The sequence below is a fragment of the Lampris incognitus genome, chromosome 21 (genome assembly GCF_029633865.1).
Source record: "Lampris incognitus isolate fLamInc1 chromosome 21, fLamInc1.hap2, whole genome shotgun sequence".
Taxonomy (NCBI): Eukaryota; Metazoa; Chordata; class Actinopteri; order Lampriformes; family Lampridae; genus Lampris; species Lampris incognitus.
In genome coordinates this window covers 3829696-3847069 of record NC_079231.1, presented here as the reverse complement: position 1 = coordinate 3847069, position 17374 = coordinate 3829696, and the positions used below count along the sequence as shown (strand labels likewise).

The window sequence follows — 17374 nt, the reverse complement described above, 5'->3', positions numbered from 1 at the left end:
TGACCAGCTTGCAGATGTTCCCACAGACATTCATATCCTTCGACCTCCACTCTGCTCACTCCAGACATGTTCACCTCATACTTTACTGATAAGGTTTCTGCCATCAGTAACCAGTTCTCTGAGCCTGACCAACTTTGTCTGCCACTGCCAGCTAACAGTGCCTCACTCACTCCATTCTCCCCGCTGACTGAGGAGGAAGTCTCCAAGCTTCTGCTGGACTCTCATCCTACTACCTGTCCACTGGACCCGATACCATCCAACCTCCTACAGACCATTTCCCCCACACTTAACCCCGCGGTCACACACATCAACTCCTCACTTGCAACGGGTGTGTTCCCCACTGCATTTAAGCAAGCTCGGGTCACCCCGCTGCTCAAAAAACCTATGCTCAACCCAGCCCAGGTTGAAAACTAAAGTGCGGTTTCACTTCTACCCTTTCTATCAAAAATACTTGAGCACACGGTCTTTAACCAAGTCTCTGAATTCCTTTCTGAGAACAATCTGTACGATCCGAATCAGTCTGGCTTTCAGTGGTATCACTCTACCGAGACTGCGCTCCTGTTGGTAATGGAATCGCTGTGTTTGGCTAGAACTGCTAGTCAGTTCTCAGCTTTATTGCTGCTAGATATGTCAGCTGCCTTTGACACGGTTAACCACCAAATCCTCCTCGCCACACTCACTGAGCTTGGTATCTCAGGATTTGCCTTCCACTGGTGCATGTCCTACCTCTCAGGGAGCTCTTAGAGTATCTTGGAGGGGGGAAATCTCCAAACCGCACGGCTTATCCACAGGGGTGCCAGAGGGTCAGTGCTGGGTCCCCTTCTCAGTATACACCACCTCACATGGTGCAATTATCCGCTGCCATGGTTTCTCATACCATTGCTATGCTGACGATACCCAGCTCTTCCTATCATTCCCGCCAGATGACCTCACAGTCTTGGCATGGATATTGTTATGCGTTGCTGATATCTCTGCATGGATGAAAGAAAGGTTAAGCAGAAGGAGACAATCTAAGACTGAGCTCCTTGTCATCCCAGCCAGTCCATGTTTACAACAATAGATCAATATCCAGCTCGCATCAACCCAACTCATGCCCATGAAGTCTGCCTGAAACCTAAGTGTCATGATTGATGACCAACTAATCTTTAAGGCTCACGTGGCCTCGATTGCTCGGTCATGCCGATTTTCTCTGTACAACATCAGGAAAATTAGACCCTACCTGTCTGAGCATGCAGCACAACTCCTGGTACAGGCTCTTGTAATATCACGCATTGACTACTGTAACTCCTTACTGGCAGGTCTTCCTGCATGCGCTTTCAAACCTCTGCAAGTTATCCAGAACACGACGGCGTGTCTGGTCTTCAGCCGACCCAAAACAGCACGTCATTCAGCTGTTCATATCCCTCCATTGGCTCCCAGTAGCTGCCTGCATCAAATTCAAAACCTTGACGTTCGCTTACAAAACTAAAACGGCTCCCGCCTACCTGAACTCCCTCATTCAGGTCTGAACTCAGTCCCGCTTACCATGCTCTGCCAATGAAAGGCTCCTGGCACTTCCACCACAACGGGGCCCTAAGTCACTAGCCAGACTCTTCTCTTCTGTAGTTCCCCGGTGGTGGAATGAGTTACCAATCTCCATTCAATCCACTGAGTCCCTCTCCATCTTTAAGAAGAAGCTAAAGACCCAGCTCTTTCATGAACACCTCCACACCTGGTGGTATTAATAAAATTAAAAAAAAGCTTATGTGCTCCCTATGCATTACCTTTGTGCACTGCCTGTTGACACCTATGGCCTATCGGACTTGAACCTAGTTTTTTGGCACTTACTTGCGTGGTGTCTCCTGGCTCAGTGACCATCCTCCGTAACTGGATCCTGACTTCCTTACAGAGAGACCTTAGACTGTCAAGATTGGTCAAAACATTTTTAGCACCATCACACTGAGCACTGGCACCCCCCAGAGCTGTGTTTTCAGTCCACTGTTCACACTGCTGAACCATGACAGTTCTGCTAAGCACAGCACAAGCTATATCAAGTTTGCTGATGATACGAAAGATGTGGGCTGTATCAGCAAGAATGATGACTACAGTATACATGACAGGATTTCAGAAAAGATTGCACCGCACTCTCTCCACTGCACATCAATGGCTCTGCTGTGGAGACTGTTGGGAGTACCAAGTTCCTTGGAGTGCACATTGTAGCAGACCTCAACGGAACCCTCAACACCACCTGCATAGCTAAGAGAACACAGCAGCACCTTCTCTTCCTTCAGCTACTGAGAGCACGCCTCCCCCCCCCATCTTCACCATCTTCTGTAGAGGCACCATAGAGAGTATCCAGACCAGCTGTTTCACTATCTGGTATGGAAACTGCAAGATGTCAGACTGCAAGACCCTGCAGCGGATAGTAAAAATGGCTGAGAACATCATCTGCGCCTCTCTCCCATCTCGTCAGGACTCACCATACATGCTGCATCTGCAAGGCCTGCAGCATTGTACGGTACCCTACCCCCACCCCCAGCCATTCCATAGACTCTCTCCCCCTACCATCTGGAAGAAGTTACTGCAGCATCCAGGCAAGATCTGCCAGACTTTATAACAGTTTCTACCTCCAGGCTACCAGCCTTCTCAACACCCCAATGCCCCCCCCCCCAAATAATGCCCTTTTTCTACTACATGGTACTGGCTCGACTCGCAGAGTGTCGTTTTCCATTACCGTAACAGTACCCTGTCAGTATAGCTGATCTGCATTGATTTTGGTACCCGCTCCAGTTTTTTTGGAACCTCGACAAAGGTGGTACCAGAAAAGTGGTAACAGTTATAACAGTTACCAAAATGCCGGTACTTTCCAGTAATCGAAAACAAAAAAGTCGAGTCGAGTCGAGCCAGTACCATGAAGGAGAAAAGCGGCATAAGTCACTGAACCTAAATACGGCCCACTGTTTGCACCAGAAACTTTCGTTAATTTTTTTTGCTCACCTGCACAACAGGTAATCTCTGGGACTGTATTTATGACACTATACATATATAGCCACTGTATATTACTTCATTGGATAACTGGTGGCTTCACAACCAAACCCCCCCCCCATATAACTGGCATAGTCAATTATTTATTGCACTTTTATACATAATTTGCATTGTTGTATTTTATTGTTGTTATTATTTTATTATTGTATCTTGTTTTTATTTTCTACCGTCTTATACTGCACTGTAGGGTCAGACCCAGGAGAAATGCAATTTCATGCCACTATAAACTTGTATATGGATAGGATGACAATAAAGCTGACTCGACTTGAAAGTGAAAATAACCTTGCTTTATTGATTTTGATTTTCTCAGATGTTGTATTGCTGGGGCTATGATTTGCCATTTTTATGAAAATATACGAAGGGACAGTGCACATAAGGTCACCATGTCTGAGAAACTGCAGCCTTAAGTAACCTCAGTGCAATGCTTTGTCATTGTGACATTTGTTTTGAAAATGTTCCTCAATAAAACCACACTTATGTCACATACTGTATGACATCCGCACACTATAACTTGATGAATTCAGGAACCCATCATAAATGCTGTATAACAGATGGGTTGTGAACCATAGTCTTTTTAAAGTCGCAAGAGGCTATTGGACAATGGTCTGGCAACTTACCTCAACATATTCGTTTCTTCTCCTGTCTTTTGAAGTTTGCCTTTGCTTTGGTCCCTGTGTGACGTCTTTCTGCTAATTACAAAGTGTCACAAGGGTTCACAAAGTTTCCTCCAGACGATTCTCTGTGCACTGTCAGCGCTGCTATTTCTAAGATTGTGTTCAACAGGGCGATACATGTGCGAACTCAGCGCTATCACATTGGAAAAAAAGGGAAAGATGATGTGAGTGTTTGCAATATGAGACACTTAGTAAGTTGCAAAACTGGCAAAATGCAAGAAGGTGTCATTCGTGCCCAGCAGGTTAGAGAGAGCAATCAACCAGAAGAGTTTGGTTCAAGTACCATCTTGACAAGCATCTGTCCTGTTGAAGTGTCCTTAAGCAAGCCTCTACCAGCTCCTAGGTGGCTGTTCTGAATTTCATGTGGAGGGGGGCAGAAGAAAACTGAATTAGACAGTAATTGTTATATAAGTGGCACAGTGGCAAAATGGTTAGCACCGTTGCCTCACAGCAAGAAAATTGTTGGTTGGATGTGAACCCTGCTGTGTGGACTCTGCATGTTGTCCTTGTATGTGCGTGAGTTTACTTCAGGAATCCTTGGCCATAGATACGAATGTGTTATTGTGTGTGGGGGCCTTGTCAGGGACTGGTAGGCTGTCCAGGGTGTCTCCCAGCTTTGCTCCCCATACCTGCTGGGATAGTCTCCAAGCCTCCCCATGACCCTGAGTTGGATCAAGCGAGAATAGACAATGAATGAATAATGATTATTACATGGGAAAAAAAATCAAATCGGAATTAGTAGCCACTGTTGCAGGGTTGTATTTCAAACTCCTTAGAAATTGGAAGAACATAGCGTAGTCGGAAAATATGACGGTGTGATTTATCATGCCAGCCTCCCAAGGTGCAGACAGTGAGAATATTTACAAAAAAAGTGCAAAAAGATGAAAAATAGAAAAGCAAAATACTCTTCATACAAGATTACAAAAGGGAGTTCCTCAATAACTCAAATTATACGTATATAAAAAAAAAATCCAAAACGCAATCTGAAAATTCGTTAGACGTTACCTTATTTGTATCTATCTATCTATAAAAAAATCCACACATTTTCCTACCAAATAAAGCATTTACAGCTTCTTAAACCCAAATATATTTCAAACAAGGAAGATCTATATTTTATAAATATTTTCCTTAACCCAAAACAAGTTATTTGCAACAAAAATGAATATTACAAGCACGAAACATGCAGTTCATGTGACCATGAAAGCACACGAGAACACACTAACAGAGGAAAATGTTATGGCCCTGTTTTGCCAACCAAACTCAATGATGGGAGACAGTGGGGCAAATATGCAACGCACTGCAACAAATAGTAAGTGAATAAAACTTTTGTTTGAATGTATGTGTAAATGAAAATAGAACTACCAAGTGTGCACCCTTGGTGGCATTACTGAAATGGAGAGGGAAAGGGACAATAGCGAGGTTTATTAACTACTTAGCAGGGGTGGAAATAACGAATTACAACTACTCCCGTTACTGTAATTAAGTAATTTTATTTAGGCACTTGTATCTTTATGAAAAAAATTTTAAGTTTAATTTTACTCTTACTTAAGTATACATTACACTATGTAATCTACTTCACTACTATTAAACATAATTCCCTGCTGAGTAGGCCTACAGTTTGAATTATATCCAAATCTTTCATCTGCACAGGCAGCAAGGTGGCCCAGTGGTTAGGGCTGGTGCCTCACAGCAAGAAGATCCTGGGTTCGAACCCTGGGGTCTTCCAAGCTTGGGGTTCATTGCAGGTCGTCCTCTTTGTGGAGTTGGCATGTTCTCCCCGTGTCGTCAGTGGGTTTTCTCCGGGTGCTCTGGTTTCCCCCACCATCGAAAAAAGAAACATGCATGTTAGAGTTAATACTCCTGTCTGTGCCCCAGACCAAGGCAATGGGAAAAGAACTGGAGTTGGTCCCCGGGTGCAGCATGAAGGCAGCAGCCCACTGCTCTGATCTACACAGATCACAGCTAAGATGGGTTAATTTGCAGTAAATGAATTTCCCCAAGGGGATTAATAACTTGAACTTAATTTTTGTAGCCAATACGGCTATCATCCGATTGCAAACGAGCCAATGAAAACCACGACATATGGGTGGGGGAAAAAAACCCCGCTGCAGCAGGTGCTGGTTTGGAGAGGTGACCAGTGACCTCAACAGCGCAGGAGTTTGGAGTAATTTAGGGATTGAAGATTTGGAGAAACCAAAACCAAACGGAGACAGAGGAAAACCTCATTGAAAACCGTGAAGATGACAAAGAAAAGATGAAGGACGAGTGCTCATGGCCACACCTGGAAGAATTCTTCACGTACAGTGGGAGAAAAGGAGACAGTGTGCAAATGCAATGCAAAATTTGTTTGCTGCATACGGGGATATCGGCTTACAAGAATTTGGCCTCTAATCTCAAGAAACACGTTGGAGTAAAAAGATTGACACGTATTCGTAAAGGAAAGTTTAATATAAAGAAACTGTGTTCGTACAACTATGAAGAGTATGTGTATTTCCATTTGTGGGGTGAATTTGTGGAATGTTTTGGATGTGGAACTCAAGCAAAGTACAAACATTATTTAGTTCTAAAAGATACACAAAAAATTATTTTGAAGAGATATAGAGATGAGGAAGAGCTGTGATAACGGTTTAGTTTTTATATTACTGACACCGGGTGATATTTGGGTGGTACATAGAATTGGAATAATTGTTTATAAACTGTATACAAGATAAAGATGGAGTTAATTAATGAATAGTGGAGGAGGGGTAGGAATAAGTGTATACTTCCTCCTGCTCCTTTTTGAACATGTAATATTCAATTTGTGTTTGAGAATTTGTTTGAGTTTGTTGTATAGGTTTATTGTTCATTTAATTTTATTATTATTATTGTTTTGTTTATATCTGTTTTTTCTTTTTCCACATGTTCAGAAATCAAATCAAATCTAATTAAATAACTAGTGAAGGTGTACAGAAAATTGATTTTTAGTAGTGCTTAGCCATTATTATTATAAGCCATTTAGCCAAACCTGTGAAGTCAGCAGCACAGTTCACTGAACTGAGAATTTTTCATATTTTCACCCTGAAATCCAACTGTAAATATAACTCATGTATCATTTTGCCATAAACAAATCATTATCAAACGTCATAGTGATGATATGATTTATTTACAGTTAAATCATAATTAATGATTCAACCCAGACAAAGTTTGCATTGTTTGCAATGCACCCGTTGCATTATTTTTGGAAGTGCACCAACTGAAGCAGAGAGAATATGGATGGCTGCAGCACATGCCAGTGGACCATGCGCTAGTTAGATGAGACACAGGCAAGCAGTTAAGCCTGTACACCCTCCCCACCCCTTTTTCTCCCCAATTGTACTTGGCCAATTACCCCACTCTTCTGAGCCGTCCCAGTCGCTGCTCCACCCCCTCTGCCGATCTGAGGAGGGTTGCAGACTACCACATGCCTCCTCCGATACATGTGGAGTCACCAGCCGCTTCTTTTCACCTGACAGTGAGGTGTTTCACCAGGGGGACGTAGCATGTGGGAGGATCATGCTATTCCCCCTAGTTCCCCCTCCCTCCTGAGCAGGCGCCCTGACCGACCAGAGGAGGCGCTAGTACAGTGACCAGGATACATACCCACATCCGGCTTTCCACCCACAGACATGGCCAATTGTGCCTGTAGGGACACCCGACCAAGCCGGAGGCAACACGGGGATTTGAACTGGGATCCGCTGTGTTGGTAGGCAACGGAATAAACTGCCACGCCACCCGGACGCTCAGCCTGTACATCATTTAAAAACAACCCTAACCCTAAACAATATTGATTGGTGATGCCTTCATCTTCATTCTCAAGTGACAACTGATTAGGCTTTTCCCTTTCTCGTAGCCAGTTGAATGACTTAACTCCAACTTTTCTCCTAGTTTTGCTGTCATCCATAGATTCTAACATCTTGCAAGTATCCTTCAACAGTGTACTGAAAGCCTTGCTGTGGACTTCTCGAAAAGTTTCCCGACTTCTCGAAACTTTCTGTTAGAACTTGTGTCAGCTGCCTAGATGGTATGGGCATTATCACACTGGAGCATAGTAAAAGTAACGAGAGCAGAGCTTATGATTTGTAAACTAAAAAGAAACCTGGTTTGCTCCATAAAATGTTGCACAAAGCATCACAGTTTCTACGCAGATATCCAGTATCCATGGTGAATATAGTACAATGTCAGAGTTAAAACGTCATACTCCAAGATCAGTTCCATTCCACAATCTACTTTATACATAAGTTCAAAATTCAACTAAAATGAACCATCAGGGCTTGCTCGATTTTTCCTAATGAGCACGAGGCGACACACATCCCATGCATGGTTGCATAAGAGTGTACAGATGGTTTAGCGAAACCTGAAGTACCGCACAAAGTGATGCACTTGTCTGATCCGATGAGAGAGCTCATTTAGAGCTGCCATTGGTAGACGTGTGATTTATCGTTCTGTCTGCTGTTCCCCTACACTACTGAAACCAGTGATAACACCAGCTCAGACTATGTGGCGTCTCTCTCTTTCTCTCCGACTTGCTCTTCGATTCTCTTTCTTTCTCATTGTGTGCCTGCCTTTTCTGTCTCTGTCTCTGTCTCATCGCATGATACCGACCTAATGAGCTTTATTGATATGGATGGATCAAGTAGGAACACCATTACACACCACAGATTTTGAAAGAACCAAGAAATGGAAAAAAAAGTTAGTGATAAATTATGCCAGAACCGTGGCGGTGGCTTTGGCTTTCTATAATGGTTCAAATTTCTTGGGAATTTTTTGTTGGGGTTAGAGGGATTATAAACCTGATTGTCTGACACTTGCTTCATTGAAAATCCGCTCCCTTAAAATCTCCACTTTTCTTTTCCACTGCTCGGCCAGTCAAAAAATATCTGATTGATTCAAAAGCTCCAAATGACAAATATAGTCTAGTTCACGAACATTCACTGAAAATAAAGCTAGCTAACTATAGGTTGATTGAATAAATATTAATATTTGTACCCTGTAGTTATTTAGTTTACTTTTTCAGGTGCTATGAGCATTTACAGGTAAATGTGCAAGTATATTCAGCTGATTCACAAAAGAGACAATTTCTACTTTGAAAATAATATTTCAGTAAATAGTATTTCAGTAAAGTGAATGGCTCTCCGAGGCTGCCATTGAATATGTGAGCTTGGCAATGTCTTCTGGTAGCTGTGTTAGGAACGCTTATCATATGTGCCAATGGTTTCCTTTTTTCTCTCAAGGCAAAATCTGAAACAACTTAAATATGAATGTCCATGTATTTGAGTGTGGTAATTGTTTAACAATCATGGTGCGCAGTTCTCTAAATTCTTCAAAGTTGCAAAGAACAACGCTCAATTAATATTTTCCAGCAAATTGTTTGTCGACTTCTGGTTTAATGCGAATCATATCTTCAAGGAAAAACCTCTTGACTCTTCTCTCTGTCTCGCTCTCTCTCTCTCTCGTTCTCTCTCTCCCTCACTCTGTCTGTTTCTGTCTCTCGCTCTCGCTCTCTGTCTCGCTCTCTCTCCTCTCCCTCGCTCTCTCTCTTTGTCTGTCTCGCTCTCTCGCTCTGCCTCTCTCTCACTTACTCTCACGTCCCTAAGTACGAAGTAGGCTGCGTGCCGACACTGGCAGGACCGAGGTGTCACTCTTCCCGCCTGGGTGCTCTGCCATGCTACATCTGTCCATTTGTCAAGCATGCAGGCCCATCAATCAACACTTGCTTGCAGTGTAGTGTAGAGGTACAACAGGCAACCATTAATCACTCTAAGACATGGAACCCGATGGTGGTGTGTGTGTCTGTGTGTGTGTGTGTTGCTGACAGACTTTGTGTGTTTGTGTGGCTGTATGCTTTAGTATATGTATCATTTTTTATGTTTAATGGAAATTTTAAATCTCACGACACGTCCTACATCATTTTTTTATTGCAGTGTCTTTTCCTGCGTCTTTGTGCTAACACGGTGTGTGACAAACCGACAACGTGACACTGCATCGAGAGCACACATTTATTTGGCGATGTGTTCGACTGTAGTTTAATTTTCAGTAATTTTGTCTCCATAAACATAGACAGCATGTGTTTGAGGGAGGGGATGGCAGTGTCAAGAACAGGTTTACTGCTGCCGTTATAGCTCTTGACACCTAAACTTGTAAAAATTTCGAGCAATGTTGAATCTCATCCGGTGAAACATCATATGCCAGAATATGGATGAAATTACCTTACATAACACGAAAGTACCTTAATTTATAAGAGTTATTTGGGTTTAGAGAACCTTGCAAAAGCAGCTTTGCTGGACATATGTTGTATCTCCTGCACAAGTTACTATGGTCATTTTACTAATTAAAACAAAATATTCACCTTGCACACCTTCCGTCCAAGGTTGCTCCACCCCTCTGCCGATCCAGGGAGGGCTGCATGCTACCACATGCCTCCTCCGTTGCATGTGGAGTCGCCAGCCACTTCTTTTCACCTGACAGTGAGGGGTTTCGTCAGGGGGACGCAGCACGTGGGAGGATCACGGTATTTCTCCCAGTTCCCCCTCCCCCCAAACAGGCACCCCGACCAACCAGAGAAGGTGCTAGTGCAGCAACCAGGACACATACCCACATCCCACTTCCCACCTGCAGACACGGCCATTTGTGTCTGTAGGGAGGCCCGACCAAGCTGGAGGTAACGGGGGGATTTGAACTGGCAATCCCTGTGTTGGTAGGCAATGGACTAGACCGCTACACTCCCCGGACACCCCGAATTCGACCTTTCTGAGTCTTTTGTCACAGCCCAGTGGAGAATGGGGTACTAATGTCTCCACAATGAACTAATTTGGCATTGGGAAATTACTGAAATTACTGGAAATATCCTTTTTAAAAAGCTGTATGTCTCACCTCTGCAGAATCTGGATTCATCCTAGGCTGTTGTATAACAGGTCTTAGTACACAGAGAGGAAGTAGCAGAGAGAAAGCAACAGCTGTATTCAGAAATACACACGTCAAGTGACTGAGCATCATTCTAACCCTTCTTTTTGTTTACACAGAGTTGGACTTTAAAGCACAAAGAGGGTGTCTTTGTATTTAAACTTGACCACTGGGTGACATCTTAAAACCCAACTCCCATGGTAATATGACACATTCTTTGTGGTAATACACAAGGGCATATTAGCTTCACTGGCTCATTCAGTAAATTGCTTGATGTTAATGGCGCTGTTGAAAGAGGGCATGCAATGGTTTATTCATGACGGAAAATATCCACTATGTTTCACCTCGGACCCCTGCTTTCAGCTGGTGGGGGAAACTGAGCATGAGAGCAGAAAGAAAGCATAAAGAATGATAATTTGGAAGATGAATAAATAATTTAGAGACAAACATGGCACTTAGCTGTAGAATGAAACCCCCAAAGGCAATAAAATTTGGGAAAAAGAGAGGGCAATTAATTTTGTTTATCAGTGATATATATAACTTTTTTTTTTATGGGCCCATGAAGTCCTGAAAAGTCCCTCTTATCAGATTTTATGATGCAGTAATTCAGACACACATTTGATTTAACTCGCATGCCCATTTGTGTATTTGTGGCCTCAGTGAATTTCCAGCCACTAAGTATGTGGATTACTTGCTGTAAAAGCCAATAAGTAGCATTAGAATGTGGTCATAAATGGATTAACTTTTCAAATTTAAGGTGAATGACGAGCTCCTTTTCAACCTCATCCTAAATTTGGACAGTCATACAGTACTTGGCTCAGCCAGCAGATAGTGGATCAAAAAAAAAAAGAAAACAAAAAAAGCAGCGCTCTCAATCCCAAATCAGGACAATTATTAAAAGGCACATAAAATGCATGCAATTCAAAGGAGAGGTGCTCAAGAAACTTACAGTATCTCAAAATGAAAAACACAAATGACAGGGCCGTCCGGATGGCGTGGCGGTCTATTCCTTTGCCTACCAACACAGGGATCGCCGGTTCGAATCCCCTAGTTACCTCCGGCTTGGTCAGGCATCCCTACAGACACAATTGGCCGTGTCTGTGGGTGGGAAGCCGGATGTGGGTATGTGTCCTGGTCACTACACTAGTGCCTCCTCTGGTTGGTAGGGGCGCCTGTTCGGGGGGGAAGGGGGAACTTAGGGGAATGGTGTGATCCCCCCATGTGCTACATCCCCCTGGTGAAACTCCTCACTGTCAGGTGAAAAGAAGCGGCTGGTGACTCCACATGTATCGGAGGAGGCATGTGGTAGTCTGCAGCCCTCCCCGGATCAGCAGAGGGGGTGGAGCAGCGACCAGGACGGCTCGGAAGAGTGGGGTAATTGGCCGTATACAATTGGGGAGAAAAAGGGGGATGAGAAATTCAAACAAAAAACAAATGAAAGATAGGAATTGGTGAAATACCACATGAAAACAGACACGCGGTTCGAAATGGACTTCTCCAAAACGTACGGCGTTCCATGACATGTCATGTGTTCAAAAATACATCCAAAAGACAGACCAGTCGAAAGGCCACATGCCTGTGCTTATGTAGGCTTGTGTCTGTGAGTGCCATCATTATTGTTTGTCCTCCTGCTCCACTCAACCTGTCTTGTTATTGTGAAATTCACATGAAAGCTTTCTGTCTGTTCTTTGAAACAGAAGTTGCCAGTGTCTGCTTGCATTTGGCTTTTTTTTTAGTTGGGTTGGCCTATAGATTTTTGTTGTCAATTAGTTGAAATAACGGTAACCTTGATTTAAAGTCTTCCCACAGTCAAAGTTTCTGGTGACTTTATCTTGTGTGTGTGTGGGGGGTGGTGGGGGGTGGGGGGCGGGATTGGAACATTTTTAGTGGACCCAAACCACTGTGCCTCATCAGTCAATTACCATGCTACTTAATTCTAGTAATTATCTTGCTCTCATGATTTATTCCCTGACATCAGTATCATCTGGGATGACTGGACGCTCAATTATGCAAGAGGTCTCCTACTGGTTTGAAATGGATAATGACATCAGAAAGGAACATTGTGTGGGGTCAGGTATGGATCCTACTAATCAAAACTGACATAGGTTGTGGAAATGCATATGAGATGAGTGTTTTATCCAGGCACAGTGTCAAAGTAAAGCTTAAACATGACAAATGATATAGAGCCTGCTTGTCATGCGTTTGGAAGTAAAAGCACGATTCCTTAATGTTGTTGATGGGTCATCAGTGGCAGTCAAACACTTGGCATCCAATCTGAACACAGTAAGTTCAGATCTTACATGATCGTAGCATAAAACATTGCAATGATTGATTTACCTTGATTCTTATCAGTTGATAGAGGAATCAGTAATTGAATTAATGTGCATTAATATGGTGGGGCAGACATATTTATAGCCAGTGAATGCTGCAGTCATTGTTTGGTACGATGGATCAAATTGTCTCAAGAAAATTGAAAAGTACTTTTTTAATTATGACAGCAGGCGGAAAGGCCCTTAAAATTAAAGGCAAATTCAGCTTCCTGCATCCCTGCTGCAGAGATCCCTCACAGTTTACAGTGGTGCTGTACAGCACAGGGAATTTCAAATCAGCACTTAGATGTCTTGTAGGACTGAGCAATTGTCTTTTTGAGGCTAAATTAAGATTTTGGATTGAAGTTCTTGTTAGACGAATGGCTTCATTTTAACAGATGGACTCCATGTTCCCATGTCATTAAGTCTCCCACTCTCAATGGACACTGAAAAGTCTTATTATTTACAACACCACACACACAGAGTATTTGTGTCATTTACCATTAATACCAATGGCTGGACATTGAATATGAATATGCAGACATGTAGAAAAACAACTGAACAGAATCTTATACTACATTTTATGGGTTTTTTTTCCCGCTCTCATATACTTGGCTTTTCCATCTCATTTTATGTGATCTGCATAGCAGTAAGAGGTTATTCGGTTAACTATTCTCTTCTCTTCCAACTGTTCTCTCCCTCATGTCTTTTCTCTCTCTCTGAATATTGTCTTCTCCTTTCTCTTCTGTGGTTTATGTAAATGGTGTGATGTGAGTCTTCCTCATGTGCACGTGTACTCTGTTCTCCTCCCAGGTCTCCATGGTGACGGTGGTCGCCACCTGGATGCTGCTTGGCATCCTCCCCATCACATTCTTTATATATCTTATATCTTGTTTCAATGTTGTGTCCTTCTCTCACTCTGACGTGTGACTGTCTTTCTTGTCTCTTCTCCCATGTATGTGAATTGTGTGGTGTGAGTCTCCCCTGTGTACATGTGTAGTCTGTCCTGTCAAGTCTCCATGGTGATTGTGATCACGTGGCTCAGGTCCTAGGCTATTCTGGTGGCATCTGGACACTGCTTGGCATCCTCCTCACCACATTATTCATATATTTTATAAATCCATTATAATTCTGTTATCCTCTTTCAATGTTGTATTCTGTAGATTGTGTAAACACAACATCCATTGTGCATCTGTCCATTTTGGGAGAGAGATCCCTCCTCTGTTGCTCTCCCTGAGGTTTCTTCCTATTATTTCTCCCTGTTAAAGGGTTTTTTTCAGGAGTTGTTCCTTGTCCGATGCGAAGGTCTAAGGACAGGATGTATTGCTGTAAAGCCCCCTGAAGCAAATTTGTAATTTGTCGTTTTGGGCTATACAAATAAAACTGACTATTTCTGAGCATAACAGAAGCAGCCAAATATTTATGCATATGCATACTCACAAGAAATACACTTGCAGGAAAAAAGAAAAGAAAAATATATAGTGGTGCTGCTGGTGTGAAACAGGTTACATATTTCACAGGTGATGGGCCGTAAAGTTGGCTCTACCCTGTGACTCCTGTCAAAACACTGCAATGTCCTCAATTTTTCTGAAATCTTAATCCCCCTCTTAGTTGATTTTCTTAGTGGGTCCTGGAGCGACACTCGTCAAATCGCCTCTAATTCACTTAAGTCTGAAGTCTCATAAGGAACGTCAGTTTCGCCACCAATTTCCATCACTGCAGCAATAAGAGAGACAACCTCTTTCCCTGAGGTGTACTAATAAATATAATCTGTTTTTTTCTCTAACTGTCAGCTTGAAGACCTGAGCAGTTAACCTTGGGTCATCGAGAGTTTTTCTTTTTCCTTTTTTTTCACATCAAAAGACCATTTCAGACTTCAAAGATGGTTTTGATCTTGAGAATGGGATTTGGACCTGATGAAACCGGGATAATGGGCATTGCCAAAGGGGCTTCAGCTGGCAGAAATGGGTCTTGATATGTGCCGCCAGTGCTGTTCAATGGTTCCAGTTACTCGCGAAAGCAATGAGATGCCTCTGTGGTTTGCAGGCATTCACTTGTTCACATTCAGGAATGCCTTCTTAAAGTAAGAAGCAGGGTTTTAAATAAACAGTTCAGATGGGCTGTCCAACATCTCTTTCACAACAGTGAGACGGTGAGAGTGACTGTCTGTTCATGTCAAAATAAGCACAATCCTTACGTAGTTTCTGTTTAATTAGGGAGAAAGGGCTGTTTTTTCCCCCCTCTTTTTTTCCCTATCTGTCTTCCTTCCAATGCGGAGCAGCATTGGATTACAGCCAGGAGGTGTTCTAGTTGTGTTTGCGTTTGTCTACAGAAGTCCTTGTGCGGAGATAAATAGGCCACCCGTTACAGCAAATATGGCAGAGTCTCCAGATAACTTTAGGGAGGCATTAATCAGACATGGAGATCAATCAGTTAGCGGTCTGAGGAATAAGGTTGCCTTTGATTTTACCATAAAACATGTGATCCCAAGAACTGCTAATAGATATTTGTAATTCATAAACGGGACTGTGAATTTTTTCAACTCCATCTTTAAATTCACTTAAGGTTCCAAGACTTCAGCCCAAGGTTTTTTCATAGCTTTTCTCACACAAACCTAATCAAGATATAACCACTATCAAAGAATCAGAATCAGAAACACTTTATTTGTCATTTCATTTCATGCACTTGCACACATGAAATTAATTGAAACATTATTTCCCCCAGCTCACAGCAGTGCAACACAAAGACAAAAACACATATCCAAAAACTACAAGAAATTGCGATTATCTACACCTGCTCCGCTTTATGACCTGGCCATAGTGGCTCTGGACTCTGTGGAGAGTGGTTGGAAAGAGGAGGACGGGCCTAAAGAGGGTCTGGCTCAGTACATAGTGGACTTCCTGAAGAAGAAGCAGAGATGCTGAAGGACTACTTTTCCTGTGAGATAGATCAGGAAGGAAATCTAACGGGGCTTCCACTGCTGCTTGACAAGTACAGTCCTGTCATGGAGGGACTGCCAATGTTCATCATGTGACTGGCTACTGAGGTGAACTGGGATGATGAGAAGGAATGCTTCAGAGACTACAGCAAGGAATGCAGCCGATTCTACTCGATCAGGAAACAATACATCTTGGAGGCAGAGTCAGGGGAGGAGCAGAAGGATGCAGAGCTTAACTCATGGTGTTGGAAATTTGAGCATGTAATCTCCAAGGCTTTTCGAACCCTCTTCAGTCCCCCAAAGAGCTTCAGTGAAGATGGCAGCATGCTCCAGATTGCCAACTTACCCGATCTCTATAAAGTGAGAGGTGCTGAATCATTTTGACACCTAATATTCCAGCTTTTATGTTTTGTTATATTATTGAATAAATATTTTGTACTAAGGTATTCCTCTAAATGACTAACTTTAGAAAAACACAGAATTGCCTATTTTCACTGCCCGCGATAAAATTGTTTGAAAATGTTTTTACTAAAATCCTATCAAGCAATCTGGGTTGCATGCTTCTGTCAGTGAGTCAGTAATGTTTTAAATGTGTGCAATAAAAATGTAACTGGATAAGGAAAAAAACTACAAGAAATACAAGAACACATATCTAAACTAAAAAAAAAAAAAAAAAAGACACTGTCCAGGAGAACAAACGCCAGCCAGGATGACTGTCAGAACTGCCGGTCTGCATGGACTAGCAGTTAGCTTAGCCTGCCCCGCTTCCATGTCCTGTCAGACCGCCCTCGGTGTTACCTCTTTGGGCACAGCTCCAGGCAGGGCCGTGGTCCCTGGGCCCACAGGATGCAGCAGACCAAGCTCTCCCAGCCAACAAATGAAGACAAACTTAGAGATGCAGATGTGGACAAAGACACTGCATGGACGGTACTGGGTAAGGCCGCCGCAAATGTGAATTTGCACCGCCATCTTCCCACACCGATACTGGGTTAGGCCACTGCCAACTTGAATTTGCGCCGCCATCTTCCCACACCGAAAGCGGTGTTCAAAAAGGTAAAGGCCTCCATCAGTACTAGCTGTAGTAGTACTGAACACCCAGTAAGTATTTTCCCTCTGGAGACCAGGTAAGTGGACTGTATTGAATCTATCAAGATTCAAGATTCTTTATTTGTTACGTCTCATTGTACAAGTACAAGAGAGTAAAATTCTTGTTTTTCAGCTGCTCAACACTGCAGCAACAATAGTAATAAAATAACAACAAAACAGAACAAAAAAGGCAGTAATAATAATAAATAGTGTGCGGTGTATGTAAGATGCTGTGTGTGTGTGTGTGTGTGTGTGTGTATGTGTGTGTGTGGGCCCATCCTTAATAAATGTGCATGTGTGTATGTAGTTGCTTACATATTTGTGTGTGTTTGTGTATGCCAAGGTATGTCTGTGTGTGTGTGTGTGTGTGTGTGTAAACTGATGATCCGCTGAAGACCATTGGTCAGTATCAGTCAGTCAGGCAC

The 17374-nt window shown here is 42.9% G+C and overlaps 1 protein-coding gene and 1 pseudogene across 1 annotated transcript in view; one reads left to right on the top strand and one right to left on the bottom strand.

Moving 5' to 3' along the window:
* LOC130131747 (interleukin-10 receptor subunit beta-like) overlaps positions 1-1998 on the bottom strand; it is a 29584-nt gene extending 27586 nt beyond the window's left edge. Inside the window, exon 1 of the mRNA XM_056301546.1 lies at positions 1828-1998. Within this exon, the coding sequence (XP_056157521.1) occupies positions 1828-1998 (171 nt within the window). The remainder of the gene's footprint in view (positions 1-1827) is intronic.
* Positions 1999-2374: 376 nt separating this feature from the next.
* On the top strand, positions 2375-16247 carry LOC130131746 (DNA mismatch repair protein Mlh1-like; annotated as a pseudogene).
* Positions 16248-17374: the final 1127 nt, after the last annotated feature.